This window comes from Chelon labrosus (assembly GCF_963514085.1).
Source record: "Chelon labrosus genome assembly, chromosome: 23".
Lineage (NCBI taxonomy): Eukaryota > Metazoa > Chordata > Actinopteri > Mugiliformes > Mugilidae > Chelon > Chelon labrosus.
In genome coordinates this window covers 19,189,324-19,205,726 of record NC_140356.1, presented here as the reverse complement: position 1 = coordinate 19,205,726, position 16,403 = coordinate 19,189,324, and the positions used below count along the sequence as shown (strand labels likewise).

The window sequence follows — 16,403 nt, the reverse complement described above, 5'->3', positions numbered from 1 at the left end:
GACTAATATGACTATATATATATATATATATATATATATATATATATATATTATGAATGAACCCCCCCCCCCCCCCCCCTCAGATAATCTTTAAATTTACATACGGTCCAGCCGGGCTAAGCCCAGGTTGTCCTTAAAGTCTAGAAACGCCCCTGCTAATTGCTTAATCCTACCTTAAAAGTTGTGAATCAGGATGTCTGGGTTGTAAAACTTAAAGGACCACTGTGCAGGATCGATAGCCATCTAGTGGTGAGGCTGAAAAGTGCAACCATTTAAAATCCCTTTCTTGTTTTCTTTTTTTATGCATCAAGGAGAATCTACGGTGGCTTTCAATTGCCATAAAGCCATAAAATCCCCTCTCTAGAACCAGTGTTTTGTTTGTCTGTTCTGATCTACTATAGATCCCTCTAAATCCTAACGTCTAGTCTTTTAAGTGTTGAGGTCACAACATGTTTCCTTTCCAACTCTTAATAGTTATTTAACATGAAGCCACCTTTAAGCCAGGGATCATGTAGCTGGACACTGGCCCTGAAATAGCTCTCATGCCCGAGGCTAGCCTGTGTGAGAGTGTGCACTTGAATATGTGACATGCCACAAAAAAAACATCTGACCTTTTATTCAAAGCTGACCAGAGCGGCACAAAGAAGTATCTGGATCTGATTTGTGCTGCGTTAACTCTGTTTTTATTTCTTACTTCCTTCGTCTTGTTGACACAGATTGACTGAGGGCTTGTGTGGAGCAGCTGGGTTGGTGGCATGGCCTTGTCGTTTTGTGGCAACAACAAGGATATCAATGCCTACAGCGTGGAGAAAGGCGTGCTGAACAATGGCTGCTTTGTGGATGCTCTCAACCTGGTTCCACATGTCTTCCTGCTCTTCATCACCTTCCCCATCCTCTTCATTGGTAGGAACCTCTGTATTTATGACCAGTGGGGTAAAAATACTAGTCTTATACTTGGAATCTATTGATGGATTGCTGGATGCATTTCAGTGCATTGTTATCTTGTTTAAGTAGCCCAAGGAGTTTCTGTGCTTCTGCAGGAAAAGTCACAGCGTAGCCGTCTGTGTTAGGCATGTCCTGACAGATGTGTGACAGAAGTGTTTCCTGCTTAAGCCTCTTAAAGCTTCACCTTTTCTACTGGAAAGTCTCAGAGAGTCTCGCTGCAGCTGCCAGGACTGAACTAATCCAGTGAAGATTACTGGATCAGTCAGCTCAATCATTTTTGTGATTATTTTACAGTATTGTGATTTATAGATGTGGTTATGGGTTACTTGGAGGACTGAATATGTTTTTTTCTGACCCGTGTAATAGATCAGTGACTGTATATAAAGATGGATGAACCCATAGGATTCCTGATATCCGGTTTTGAAGCTCAGTGCGGTGACACAGGGGGCGTTGCCATCTTGGCAGTGCCGGTCAAAGAAGTCGAGTGGAGCAGCATGGGTCGACCATGCCTTGAATTACACATAGTGTTTTAAGCAATTTAAGTTGATGAGGTGGCATTCATGATTATTTTTATTCATTTTTATGAGGTTCTGGCATTACCGTACAGGTACGTCCTCCAGCTAAGACATCTGAGCTCTCTATTTGAGAGGTTCTTCACCCACTTCTCCTGGACGTCCTGCGTTATGGTGCTGTCGTCCTTTTCCCTCCAGTTCTTCTGTTTTGTGGGAATTGTTATACCGTGTTTGCAAAGAAAGACATTTGCATCTCCTTGCACCTTACCTTCTGAAGTGGTGCAAGATCTGTGCCTTTTCCACATCTTTGGAAACCTTCTCCAGAATGTCCTCAGGTATCTGTGAAGGCAGTTTGTTGAGCATCTGTTTAGATTCTCATTGAGCAGCTGGGTTTGGGCTTCCTGGAGGATTTCTTCCGCTCTGTGGCTCTTCACTGTGGAGCAAGTGTGGTGGGAATTATCTTGTGTTGCCTGCATCTTACGTAGAAAGTGGTTGCTGTAATCTGCTTGTCCCAGAAGATGGATAGATGAATGGATGTGGGGAAAAATGTTGTATTCACCTTTTTGCTCCAAATCTGACTTCTGACCCAGAACGAACCATTCATGATGTCACTCATGTTTCCCGAAAAGCATTTTTGAAGCTCAGCGTTGTGTTTACTGGCATCGCCATCTTGGCTCCGCCCGTACAGTTGTCAAAAATGGAAAAATTATCTCTAGAGATCAAAACAGTTTCTTGTACCAGGCTGTAAATATTTGTTTCTGCTGTAAAATTGGACATTTTAACTTTGAAGTCTATGGGGATTGACTCACTTTTGGTGCCAGCTCTCTAGTGGCCATTAGAGGAACTGCAGCCAAACTGTAGCCCTGGATGTTTATGCCTATGACAGACTCCCCCCTTTATTTGAATGTTTTGCACCAGTTCCTTCAGCCATTTACATTTTCTATCCAATTACAGGCAGATAGAAAACTGTTTTGATTGCGTTTTGAGATCTGCAGGCTTCAATTTCCGGGCTTCACATTCATTATATTATTCCTTTAACATTTATTATTTACCACTTGAAGGTACTCACATGGCTTACCGTTGAGAAAGCATTCACAGCTGGATGTTAGGAAGTTCTGGTTTTGCTTGGCTGTCTGTGTTAAATGGTTTTAAAGTGGTTCAGATTCTGTAAAATGCCAATTAGGGATATTTGTCATGAATTTTCTCAACTGGATGGAAGCTAATGTCAAACTGTTTAGTGTGCATCACTCCTCTTTGTGATCTGGCAGGCAGACCAGATGTCTTGCAGATATTAACTTTCCCCCTCTTTGGAGAGTGTGAACGTTAAGCAGCTTTGAAGTGTAGCTAAAATGGGATTAGACCAGTGGTTGAAAATGACTCTAGTGGTAACTACAGGAAAGAGTGAAACAAACCGTAAAACAAAAATATTAGGAATTATTTCTCAGGTTACACATGATTTTCTCTAGTGTAACTTCTGTTATTGCTGTTTTACTTGACTGCTTGGGTATCTCTGTGTGTGTTTGTTTACTCAGAGGTTTATGGGAATGCTTCTGACCATAAGCCCTCAGCTTGCTCCCCAAGGACTGACTAATTGATGCTTCCTGGTTCTAGATTTGTATGTTCTCTTTTGCCCTGAGCCTACAAAGTAGCTCCAGTCCATTTAGATATGAGCAGAAATAAACATAGAATAAGATGTGAACATAATCTTTAGTTGCAGCTTTAATCATAAAATTTAATAATTGATGAATACTTGTTTTTTTATATCTGGATTTATATAATGCTTCTCTTCTGCTCAGTCTACTCTTCGGACCTTTAAGATCAAAAGTTTCCATTTTCAGGAGTTGTACTTTAACCAACTACTCTTACAAAACTTATTTGAGCTGCTTCAAATTTGGTGGGTCCACTCATAAGACTTGAGCGATTAAAAGGCATCAAAGGCTTCTGCAAAGGTTATACGACTTGTACTTATACGACATTCAAAGTTTGGTGTTTTGTTGCGAATATGGAAAATTGCCACCACAGACATTAGCACTCTTCCTAAATAACTGACTCCATTAATGTCAAACATAATCAGTTCCCTGTTAAGCCCTGACACATCCAAACTAATAAAATTAATCAAAAGTTTAAGCTTTGGTTGAATGCCACAAGTTTTGGTGTTTTGCCATGAACTAGAATTTGTTACATTGTCAAACGTCATATGTTCGATAAGAGTTCCAGCATGAATATATCTGTGTGTTATTATGATTAATATACCTGTAAAGTGCCACCGGTTGGGCAACAGGAAGTCTGCCTGTTGGAATGAACATCATCAAATATACGTCAAAATCAACATATTCTGCACAAGATAAACAGTATTCGTAGCCGTTCTCTAGAGCCACATTGTGTAATTCCAGTGTGCAACATCATCCTTGTAAAAAGTCGAGCATTTATTTAGCATCTTATAACACTGGAAGCCCTGACGGAGCGCAAGGCTTAGGGTGAGGCACAGTTCAACATGTAAATGGGTCCAATTGACGCTCAGCCAGGAAGTCGCATGGGTGGGATGGCCTGTTTGTCGCTGCTTGCGGCCTTGATTGTTGTTGTAATTAGAGGATGTTGTTGATTTAATCAGAGGTATGTGAAAAAATATGTGAATCACTGAGGAATTTGCACCCGAACAAAGACATAACTTTGAGTTTGTGAGTTTTGAAGTAGTATTCTTTGTTGATTAATTACAAATTGTGTGCATTGGTCTGCCATCGTTTCTTGCAGATTCCAGATCTAGGATTCTCTTTTTCTCTAAAAGATTACAGTGAAGGTTTCTGATGCATTTAGAAGATTTATTTTGTAGTTTAAGGGTTTTACGTTCACTTTATGATCAAACACACTAAGTGCAGTTTTTTGGAAAGGACGGACTAAGTAGTTTAGACTTTAGGTAAGAAAGTTGCTCACTTCTGTTGACGTTCAAGGCTCTTTTCTGAACAGTTTTGCAAACATATCACGTTCACATCGATCACCTCTGTCTTCCCGTTTGTGTGTTTTTTTGCCAGGCTGGGGCAGTCAGAGCTCTAAGGTGCAGATCCATCACAACACATGGCTTCATTTCCCCGGCCACAACATGAGGTGGATCCTCACCTTCCTCCTGCTGTTCGTCCATGTGTGCGAGTTTGCAGAAGGCATCGTCTCCAACAAGTGAGGCATTTTGTCGTTTTAGTTTTTATAACCTTTACTTAAGTGCCAGACACGTTTCCAGGTTAATTATATATTTTGTGATTGACTCTTGCTGTAGGGTGATGTCGACCAACCACCTGCATCTCTTCATGCCAGCGTTCATGGGTTTCGTTGCGGCTACAACATCAGTGGTCTACTACCACAACATAGAGACGTCCAACTTTCCCAAACTGCTGCTAGGTAAGACAACGGTGACAACATCTTAAGACTCTAACGACTATGTTTCCTAAAGAGGAGTTTTGAAGCTCAGTGTGGTTTCTCCCGTCTACGCCATCTTGGCAGGGCCTGACTTCGATTAACTCTCATCTCTTGACTAACACGTCAAAGTTTCACTTAAAGTGGACACTCCATCAATTATGCATGACTTTAGGCCTTGAGATAATTTATTTCTAATTTTATTCCTTTAAGCTGGACATTTTAACATGGAGGTCTGTGGGAATTGACTCACTTTTAGAGCCAGCCTCTAGTGGACATTTGAGGAATTGCAGTTTCTGGCACTACCATGTTAGCTTTATTTATTTTCACCCAGAAATTGTCACTTGGTTTAGGCATGTTAACCTTTATCTATCTTGAAAAATCCAACTCCGTTCATTTCATTCCACAAGAGGATTCCCTTACTTTGATGTTTAAAATTTGTATTTGTGGATTTTTCCCACATATATGCATCTAAATATTTAGTTTCTATGGGTGGAACAGACAAATCGCTTTGTGAGTAGATGAAGCTCTCTTTCCTGACTCTTCTTTCCTGTCTCACAGTCCTTTTCATATACTGGGTGTTGGCGTTCATCACAAAGTCCATCAAGCTTTGGAAGTTTGCAGCGCACGAAGTTGGGCCGCAGCACCTGAGGTTCTGCATCACTGCGGTGTTGGTGGTTTTGTACGGACTCCTGATGGGCGTGGAGGTCAATGTCATCAGAGTCAGGGTGAGGAGTCACGTTTCATCTCATGGTTCTCTGTGTCTGTTAAAGCAAATAACGCATATGCTGACGTGTTCATTTTAAGTTTTTGCGTCTTCTTGTAGAAATACGTCTTCTTTGCCAACCCCCAGAAAGTGAAGCCACCAGAAGATTTGCAGGATTTAGGGGTTCGCTTTCTGCAGCCATTTGTCAACCTGCTGTCCAAGGTAGATTTTCAAAAGCATTTTAAAATACCCTAACCCATAAGCTTTTCTAGCTTTCTTGGGGGACCCATTCACTCTACCCATCTGTCTTTTACTCCTGTTGGATTATTGTAATGTCTCAAGTGGTATGGTGAATAAACTCAAACTCAAAACTCATACCAACAGATTCAATTACAAGTCTGTACGTTTATACATACTTAATCAAATATTACCAGACCACTGTTTGGCAGCATTGTACAGAAAGTTGCGCAAATTCTTGGCACGTTTTTAGGCGACATATTGGTGGATGAATCCTCTCATCATCGGAGCCCATAAGAGGCCTATAGAGCTGAAGAAGATTGGCAAGCTGCCCATTGCCATGAGAGCCCTCACCAACTACCTTCGGCTCAAAGACGCCTACGAGGATCAGAGAGTGAGCACATGGAGGCCAAGATTTCTACGTTAAATGAAACGCACACTTCTCACACATTTGTTCGTGTCTCTCCACACAGACACCCGAGGACCCGGACCGACCGCCGTCAATCTGGCGCTCCATGTATCGAGCGTTTGGCCGTCCCATCCTGCTCAGCAGCACCTTCCGCTACATGGCAGACCTGCTCGGCTTCGCTGGGCCCCTCTGCATCTCAGGCATTGTTAAGTACCTGAATGCTAAAGATGATGTGGCAACAGCGGACAAGTTGAAGGTGGGTGTCTTTGTTTCTTGTAAAAGAAAGATCCTAGGAAAGGAAATTTGGGCTGACGTTACTGAATGAGACCAAAGTCTTGTTTGAGTGGGTTAACCGTGACAGTGTGTGATCCAATCAACCAGTGAATGACTCACTCCAAGACGTCGGTTGAACTGAAATGTCATTATAGTAGCTGCTGAATGTGGATGCATTCAACCAGGACAACTGCATGCCTTTAGTCAGACTTTAAACCTGAAGCTTAAATCTAAAAACAAACCGAAACCAACAGAAAGACAAAACACTACAAGTTCAATTCTCTTTCTATTTTTTGACATTGGATTCGATGTGCACTGCAATTTAGCAAACATGGAAACATCTCGTTCGTCATCTTCTATTGAGTGAAATCAGCCTAGACAATAAAACTTGGCAGATTTGACACTCAACCACTTCACAGAACCCTTTACTCATGTCAAAAGATTTCTGTTTTGATTAGATCATTTTATCTGGCATCCATTTTAAGAGCTACATCGTAATCCCTGATCAGCTTGAAGAAACACTGTCCACGTGAATGAAGCCTATGATATTTGAAAAACTTTGACAGCAATCTTCACGCAAAGCAAATACTGCAAATACCAGATCATGAAATACATTTAGATCATGTTTTCCACAAGGTTTTCCAAAGTTTGGGGTTGACTGCACCCACTGTTCAGTTCAATTCCTAATATTTCAGCATCTGCACCAATAACAATCAACCTTAATAAAAAATCCTGCACCTTTTCCGCTACAAGACTAAACAATAGCATCTATGGCAGCACAATAAAGGTGTTGCAGCAGAGAGAGAGCGAATGCAGACTCTTTTACAGACAGTGCATTTGGCGAAGGAAGATACTTTGGCAGCGCTGATCACTAACATCATCTCCTCTTAAATCCATGCCAGCCTCCTCCAAAGGTCGTAAGGCAGTCAGAGCTAGTAGGAGAGGCAGAACAGATGCTTTTGCAATGACAGCGTATTTGCATCCAGTCCATTTTAGCGGGATGTTGTTGGAGCTGATGTTGAATGTGAGATGATGTCAGGGCCAAGTCTGCCTGTTAAAGTGGGTGTAATGGGCAGCGAAGACAGAAAGCAGAACACTGCTGCATTTCTGAGTGACATGGAAAATTCTCCGCTCACCTCTCACTCTGTGTCTGAGTTTAACGCCGAGAGAAGGTCTGCAGAGCGTCGGAGAGAGCTTTTTGATACCACCTGCTTTATTCACAAATGTACCATCGGGTCGCCCACCCGCCACCCACTCCAACAAACCATTTTCTCCAGTTTAGAGACTCGCACAAAGAGCTTGAACACAGCTGACATCTTTAATCCCTTCAAAGAGGAATCACTAATATCTGCTAAACAAACATTCACATTTTAGCAAGTCTAATTAACTCATATTGTTCTGATTGACGTACCTCTATTGTTTTACCCATCAGCAGCCAATCCTATCAAAGTTAAAACTTCAGCTTTTGTTGCACCACCTTATAATCGTTGACAAATCTGCATCTGTTATGTGCTCATATATTTATACCTGAAATATGGTACTAAATTGCTCTATAAGTTGGTTTTATTCAATGCTTTGGAGATTTTCTCATACAAATATTAGATATATGTAAATAAACTAATAAAAAAAAATCTGAAAAATACAGGAAATGGAAAATTATATCAGGGAATAGACATGATGTCTTAATTTTCTTCTTTTTTTCATGAATTTGTGATGGTAGATGGAAAAACATTAAAAGAAATCTATGAATATTTTCTAATTTTTACATCCCAGTACTGCTAGGATAAAAAGGAGGCAACGTAAAATCTTTCGTCGCTTTGCAAATTAACAGAGGACAAAATGAGACAAAAGCTGCAAAGAGAAACAAGGCAGGAGTCGGCATCGACGGGAGAAACCACACTGACACCCATACTTCTAGTGGATCTCAAAACTGCTATCTAGTGAATGCAGAAAAACTAAACCCCAGCCGAGTCTCCTGATACTTCCACCAGTGTCTGAATACAACAAACAAAGCCTAAAGCTACAAGTAACCCCTCATGAGTAGCTACAGAAATAAGAAAGCTACATGTAGCTAGTAGCTAGTAGCTTATAGAGTACATTAAGATACAACAGCCACCCTGTATAACAAATTAGAGTCCTGTTTAAACCTGGTGCAGATATTGCTGCTGCTTTGATCAGGAGTATTTGCCCAAGTATGGTCTGAATGCAAAGTTGTGTACTTGCCCCGCTTCATCCTGTCCAGGATGTGTGGACAACCAGGTATGGCAGATTGCGTTTTCTGTGTGAGTGACTGTACTGCGTGTACCCTTCATCCGGAGTCTGTACTTCAGAGTCAGACTTGTCAATTCTGAACCACCAAGTACGCCTGTCTAAAGTTTGTGCACTTGATATTGATAAAAGGTCACGGGCAGCAACCCTTGAGCATAACACACCACTTTGCAACACATGGTTTATCATGGACCAAGGCTGTAACACGTGTACAGAATATCCCAGGAAATAATGTCTGTTCTCATTCAGTGATTTAACACAGATAAAACAATTTGTCTTGAAATGAGAACATCAGTTTGACCATCTTATTTTTAAACTCCCTAACCTTAACCATAAATTTTGTGCTTATCCTCCTAGCACCCCTATTTCGGCGTCTATTTCATGTCTTCCACCGAGCTCCTGCAGAACAGTTCCGTCCTAGCCGTTCTCCTCTTCCTGGCTTTGGTCCTGCAGAGAACCTTCCTGCAGGCCTCCTACTACGTCACCATAGAAACGGGCATCAATCTACGGGGGGCTCTGCTGGTGAGTGAAGCATCGTGGAAACATGTAATTCAGACATCTTGTTTCCACACTGCTTTGAAAAGTTCCTCGTGAGCGATTGTTGTATCGGCTCACTGTTGTCGGTGTAAACACCCAGGGAGCAGCTAGTTTATAGTCGCACTGAGACTGTATAGCATTGAAATCTAAAAGCCATGCAAGGGATCTTTAGTAAGCACCAATACATGATTCAGTGTTTATTTATATGAGTCACTCAGCAGCATAAAGCCTCTGGCATTTTATATCACAGGGCTTAAACCTTCCATTAAACCTCATGAATATATTCATGAAAACCTGAGAGTGTAATCTGTTGCACGGAAGTCAGTTCAGGTCAAATCTTTATGTAGATGACTGGATGTTCCTATATTTTAGATTATGTCTTGGCTTACTACAAGGCCTAAGACAATGATGGCATATGTTGAAAAGTATAATTTGATAAACGTTGGGTTCCTTGTTCATAGATTTCATGTTGGGTCGTTGGGCAGTCCCTTTGTCTTTGTGGGTTCTCTCCTGGTACTCTGGCTTCCTCCCACTGTCCAAAGACATGCTGGTTAGGTTCATTGGTGATTCTAAATTGGTCGTAGGTGTGAGCATGAATGGTTGTCTGGAGGTGGTGTACCCCACCTCTCGCCAAATGACAGTTGGGATATTCTCCAGCGACCCACGACCCTTCACTGGACAAGCGGTTATGGAAGATGAATGAATGAATGAACTTTTGAAAAGTTTACACCCAGTTTGCTAGAACTATACACACAGGGAAACATGGTGGGGCCCTAATCTCTCAACAAAACAAGCCTGGACATCAGCTGTTGATCATCTAAGTGTAATTTTTCCCGTTTCTTCTCATCAACTAGGCGATGATTTACAACAAAATCCTGCGTCTGTCCACCTCCAACATGTCTATGGGCGAGATGACTCTGGGGCAGATCAACAACCTCGTCGCCATAGAGACCAACCAGCTGATGTGGTTCCTCTTCCTCTGTCCTAACCTGTGGGCCATGCCTGTGCAGGTAGGACAAAGTGTATTTCTAAACTATAAATGCACTTTCTTGAGATCTAGTTTTACTTGAAGCGTCTCCTTTCTCGTGCAGATTGTGATGGGAGTGATTTTGCTCTACTATCTTTTGGGCTGGAGTGCCTTGTTTGGAGCATCTGTTATAGTTCTGCTGGCTCCCGTCCAGTACCTCATAGCTACAAAGCTGGCGGACACACAGAAAAACACATTAGTAAGAAGAAAATCTGCATAATTTAACTAATTTCTTTAACTGCATCTATTTAGTCTTAAACGAACACACACAGTGGTTCCTGCTCTATCTTCCAGGAACACTCTACAGATCGCCTGAAGAAGACCTCAGAGATCTTAAAGGGCATCAAGCTGCTGAAGCTGTACGCGTGGGAAAACATCTTTTGTGACAGCGTGGAGGAGACGAGAGGAAAAGAGCTCACCAGCCTGAAGACCTTTGCTTTCTACACGTCCATGTCGAGTGAGATGAAAACCACGGGTTTTAATTTAGAGTTGAATTTCTGTACAACCGATCTCTTCTTGCATTTCCGCACATACGTTATTCCATCTCCTAGGCCATGTTCAGACCTGATATTAGCACGTTGAGGTTTAACTAAAGGTTGGTAAGTGCAGGACACAGCTGGAGGAAACAAAAGTGATTGAATGAAAATGTACTTTATCAAAAGATTGGCAATCCACAAAAGATAACCCAACAGAAGAAACTAAGCAGTCCAAAAACCAAAGGGTGTCCAAATGAGTTTCCACGAGAAGCTAAGAAACTCGGGAAAGAGCAGGAAAGCAGTTGACAATGGGAAATGCAGGACTATAGTCACAGGGTAGGAAAAGTGTTTTAGGGGCAGCCGTGGCCTACTGGTTAGCGCTTTGGGCTTGTGACCGGAGGGTTGCCGGTTCGAACCCCCGACCGGTAGAAAGCGGCTGAAGTGCCCTTGAGCAAGGCACCTAACCCCTCACTGCTCCCCGAGCGCCGCTGTAGCATGGCAGCTCACTGCTCCGGGTTAGTGTGTGCTTCACCTCACTGTGTGCTTTGTGTGTTCACTAATTCACGGATGGGATAAATGCAGAGACCAAATTCCTTGTATACACAAGTATACTTGGCCGATAGACACTTAATCTTACTTAATCTTATAAAGACTGGCTAATTAGGGAGGAGCAAACAAAGAACGGGCATGGAAGAAGAGTTGAGGTGAGGATGATGAGGGAGGAACCAGAGAATCACAAAAGGAGGAAAAATCACCAGAATGAAACAGAAACCAAGATCTTTTCAGAATAAAACGGGACGTGAGCTTAAGGAACAACAAAGGGACCAAAGTCAATCGAGTGACGATCCAAGAGGAACGGTTTAAACCTCAATAGCATGACACAGCTTTAAATGAATCTCTACAAGCGTCTCAAGCCAGAACTATGAGATCCATACCATGGTATTGTGCAGCTGTCGCAATACAATGGATCTACAGCTGTTTGTTTTATATGCACCATGAGGACATGATGCAAATCGTAGAACCCAATGAGGACGTTTGTTTTTCTCCTGCAAATCCTCACTCTTTACTTATTGTATAATTGTATTGATATCAGATGCTGTTTATTTTCTTTCCACTTGATGCAGTTGTATGACATAGTATCTCCTCGAGTATATTCTAAATCTTGCACCCGTCTTCTCTCTCTGTTCAGTTTTCATGAACGCTGCTATTCCCATTGCCGCCGTTCTTGCGGTAAGACGATTTTAAACATATCCGCTGCTTTCTTCAACCGTAACAGTTTCATTGATTCTCGCTGAACACGAGCAATGGGTCAGAATTTAAAATCGTGTCTTCTAGACGTTTGTGGTGCATCACTTCCTCGATAAAACCGGTCCGACTCCTTCCGAGGCCTTCGCTGCTCTGGCGCTGTTTCACATCCTGGTCACGCCTCTCTTCCTGCTTTCCACGGTGGTCAGATTTGCAGTCAAGGCTCTGGTCAGGTGAGTGCAGGGGTCGTTGGTGGGGGGGGGGGGGGGGGGGGGGGGGGGTAGGTAGCAGTTCCAGTTAAATCTAAGTAAAGGAACACGTAAGAAACTTAACAGCAGTGAGGGGAAACTTTAAACTCCTGAGAGATTGCAGGTATTGAAATTGTCACAGTGACACTTACTTTTCATGTGTGTCCTCCACAGTGTCCAGAAGCTCGGTGAGTTTCTTCAGAGCGACGAAATTGGAGACGACAGCTGGAGAAACGGTGACATATCGGTGTCCTTGGAACCGGGGAAGAAACACCTGGGGATGGTGAGTGTTAATGATGCCAGAACAATCAAGAAAAACTTATTTTATGCATTCAACTAGCTGATAGAAACTGCTAAATTAAAAACAAAAACTTTTGCATAAAACGTCCTCAGGTGCTTTTTTGTCTTAAATAATGTTTTTTTTTTTTTTTTTTATCATTATTGCATTTTTTTGTCTTCTTCTGCAGAAGCCCTTTCTGTGTTTTTAGTCTAGTAAATGGCCAAGGTGACCGGGTTTGGTTCTTCTTTGACATTTTGTTTTATTTTCAGATTGCATTGCTTTCAAGTGTCTAACTTTACTTTTTAACCTTCATCGCCAACTTCTGATGGAAACACACGTTCTTATTGTTGTGAAATTCAAAAAGTTGATATCTGCAGATGCAACTAAAAGTCAGATGATTGGTGGAGACGTAACAGTAATATGTAGTCACTCTTTTTCTGTGGTTTTGATTTCTGGTACATAAAAAATGAAGGTGAAACCGTCCTGTTTTATTACATTACATTACATACATAACATTATGACCACCTTCCTAATATTGTGCAGGTTTCCCTTGTGGTGACTCATCAGAGAATGGACATGGGCCTTCTGAGGGTGTCCTGTGGTGGCTGATCAACAGAATGTTGTTAGTGGGGGGGAGTTTGGGATCTAGTGAATTTGGAGGCCAGTTCAACACCTTGTGCTATTCTTCATGTTTTTTTAGTTGTTCCTAAAGCGTGTTTGTGGCTGCATCCTGCTGGTGATGGCTGCTGCCATCAAGGAGTGTCATTGCTATGGGGTGGGGGTGCCTGGTCTGGTCTAGGTGGGTGCTACATGTCTAAGTAACATCCACACCAATGAATACCAGGTCCAAAAGTTTCCCAGCAGAACACTGAATTGTCACAAGATGGTCTACTATCCCTGCAGATAAAGGTCAAAGTTTCTTTCAGAAAGCTGCAACCTTAATAATTAAGTTAACTTAATAATTATCGAACTTGCTTTGTTAAATGACTTGACCTTTATTTAAAACAGATGGTGTGAACAGTAGTACACTTTAATGAGCTAAGTTTAGCAGGAAGGGTTTTGGATCAATGATCAAGCCACTCCAGGTTACTCCGACTCATTACTGAAACTTTCTCGAGAGTAGTTTATCTACATTCAAGTACATTGACTAATTCTACTGTGGTTAACTGGAAGTTCAGAGAACCTCCTGTGTCTTTCTGCAAAGTGTGACTCTGCGAACTAAAATTCAATTTGACTGTGTGAACTGGGATTGAATCTTTGCTGCAAACACCAAGCTGGTAAATCTGGCTGAGAAATGCATGTCAGAATTCATCCATTAGTAAAACATTTCTTCCATCTATGTTAACTCGAGCCCAGCAGCTGCCGACTTGTGTGGTTAAAAACCCATTCTGACATCTCTAAGTGTTTCTTTATTACTACCCGGCACGTGTCATGTCATTTCCTCTGCTCTAATGATGTTTTTAGAGGCAGTGTGGAGTCGTACAGAACGTCACCTCCCAGTGAACTTAAGTCGTGCGGCTGTCTGAGGTTTCAGGAGTCACATGGTGGCAGTTATATTGCGAAGGGATTATCTGTGGTTGAGTCTAAAATGGACAGATGACAAAGCGAGGGCTATTTAGGGCTTTTAAAAAGGATTTAAGGGAAAAGGAGCAAAACACATTTCAGTTTTATGATGGAAAATTGCAATTAAATAGCAGCTATATTATTTTTCGTCATTTTTGGTTGTGATGTTTTTGATTTTGCTATTTCTAATTAATTTCTTGTACAAATGCATCACGTCTTCTTCATCAAATCGTGACAGGATCGTGATTGCAAGTATCTTATTTGTTAAAATACTGAATAACTGTAGACAAAATGGCAACTTCCTGGTGTTTTTGGACCATCATTTTCCATGATATTGCTTTTATATTCCTTAATATATAAAGGTTTGGGCACACCAAGAACTACCGGCGACAAATGCTGACTGGGGTGTTGCCTTCACATTGCTTGAACACACCACCAATGGAACAATACCTGTGTGAATACCAACAGGTGGCAGTAAGCGGTATTTATCATTTAGAAGGTGAAACAGGAAGAACAACGATTAGCTGGGAGGCTAGGAAGCTAGGAAAAACTACTATTAACTGGGAGGCTAGGAAGCTAGGGAGTTCTAGTAAGAGCAGGGAGGGTAGGAACATGGGAAGATCTTCCATTAGCTCGTAGGCTAGGAAGCTAGAAGGAGCCACTATTAGCTGAGTGGCTAAGAAGCTGGGAAGAGCTACTGTTAGCTGGAAGGCTAGAAAGCTAAGAAGAGCTACTATTAGCTGGGAGGCTAGGAAGCTAGGAAGGCTATCATTAGCTGGGGGTCTAGGAAGCTAGGGAGAGCTACTATTAGATGAGAGGCTAGTAAGCTATAACAGGGGCTACTATTAGCTGGGATTCTAGCAAGACCTACAAACCGTCCTGAATCACGCTGATCAATTTGTATACAGTATTTCCAGGGCCACAGACCCTCGCTGTCAGGACGTCCTGGCTCTAAATGTCCCCTGAACGTTTATCAATCCTTGTTCCATCCACCAAATGTATTATTTTGTATTTGAAGGCATACAGGAAGACTTTTCATTATGAGCTGCAAACGTCAGAGACTTCATGTGAGAAGTTTCAGATATTTGCTCAAGACAAATCTTTCTAAAGCCAGTGTTGATCAGTAGTAGGCCCATCTAACACTTTGGTGGAGTCTTAGCAACCGTTGGCCCCATTGGCATGAAACTGTCTTCAGAGAGTTAATCCCAATGTTGACCTGTTAAACTTTCTCTTAGCTCCCTTGACACATTTTCGTGAAATTCTGGATATAAATTCAAAATCAGAAAAGGATGGATCCTAATATATAATCACACCCACAATAGAGCTGATATGTTACATGCAGTGACAACAGGATGATGTACTTTATATTTGTATGTATAGTGGGTCTGGACAATAAGATAATATGACAGCAGTGGGACTGATACCACTGAGGCAACATCCTGTTCTCCCCGAGGAACTGAACCGGATGCAGTGTGTCCTTGTATTTATTAGTACAAACACTAACTTAAAATCTGTGTTGGTCTCCCCCACTCCCATCTCTCCCAAAATTCCTCTCCAGACCAAAGCCATCAACAGGAAGCAGCCGATGCGCTACCAGATGGACAACTACGAGCAGCCGACCAGGCGTCAGATGAGACCCACGGAGACAGAGGATGTGGCTGTGAAGGTCAGAGTTAAAGTTCACATGCTGGGGAATGACTGAAGGAGAAGATGATAAAGATGTCCACATACGATAATAATAAAGGAAGTTTTTAATTACTTAAGGATTCAATCTATGATCTTTTGACTTGTTTTGGAGAAAATGACTCAAGCATTGGAGAAACTTTGGTGTAGTTTGTTAAAATCAGGTGATTGGTGGCTTCCAGGAGGGTTTTCTGTGTGGGGCAGTTTTAGCGTTTACATGGACAATAGTATTCCACCAATATAAAAACTCAAATCAGAAGAGGTTGATTTGATCAGAAGGAGTTTTCACTCAGCTCCAGAAGGCTGGTGTAAACCTCTGATAATCCGTTCAAAAGAAAAATATCAGCTCCTTGGAACCAAATTTCATCTGATCTTTTCTCTCTGGTTGAAATAAATCCGTTCTTTTCTGTTTGAAAAGATGAACCAAGCTGTAATCCATGTGGACACCAACGTGGAGACTTGGAGACGTCTTGGTCGTCTTCTTTATTTGAAGGAATTCAACGTTGTCAATAAAGTTGGGATAGGAACGTCATCTAGTTCCATTCCAGTTTAGGAATGGATTACAGTGTTGACGGACCAGTGAGAGAGA

At 41.9% G+C, this 16,403-nt stretch overlaps 1 protein-coding gene across 1 annotated transcript in view; it reads left to right on the top strand.

The window, feature by feature from the left end:
- Window positions 1-227: 227 nt before the first annotated feature.
- abcc9 (ATP-binding cassette, sub-family C (CFTR/MRP), member 9) overlaps window positions 228-16,403 on the top strand; it is a 52,474-nt gene continuing 36,298 nt past the window's right edge. The window contains exons 1-15 of the mRNA XM_084573246.1: window positions 228-903; window positions 4,487-4,628; window positions 4,726-4,847; window positions 5,424-5,590; window positions 5,689-5,790; window positions 6,059-6,199; window positions 6,279-6,470; window positions 9,113-9,277; window positions 10,147-10,302; window positions 10,384-10,518; window positions 10,614-10,776; window positions 11,985-12,025; window positions 12,131-12,273; window positions 12,463-12,571; window positions 15,690-15,797. Of these exons, the coding sequence (XP_084429372.1) occupies window positions 756-903; window positions 4,487-4,628; window positions 4,726-4,847; window positions 5,424-5,590; window positions 5,689-5,790; window positions 6,059-6,199; window positions 6,279-6,470; window positions 9,113-9,277; window positions 10,147-10,302; window positions 10,384-10,518; window positions 10,614-10,776; window positions 11,985-12,025; window positions 12,131-12,273; window positions 12,463-12,571; window positions 15,690-15,797 (2,034 nt within the window). The 5' untranslated portion in view covers window positions 228-755. The remainder of the gene's footprint in view (window positions 904-4,486; window positions 4,629-4,725; window positions 4,848-5,423; window positions 5,591-5,688; window positions 5,791-6,058; window positions 6,200-6,278; window positions 6,471-9,112; window positions 9,278-10,146; window positions 10,303-10,383; window positions 10,519-10,613; window positions 10,777-11,984; window positions 12,026-12,130; window positions 12,274-12,462; window positions 12,572-15,689; window positions 15,798-16,403) is intronic.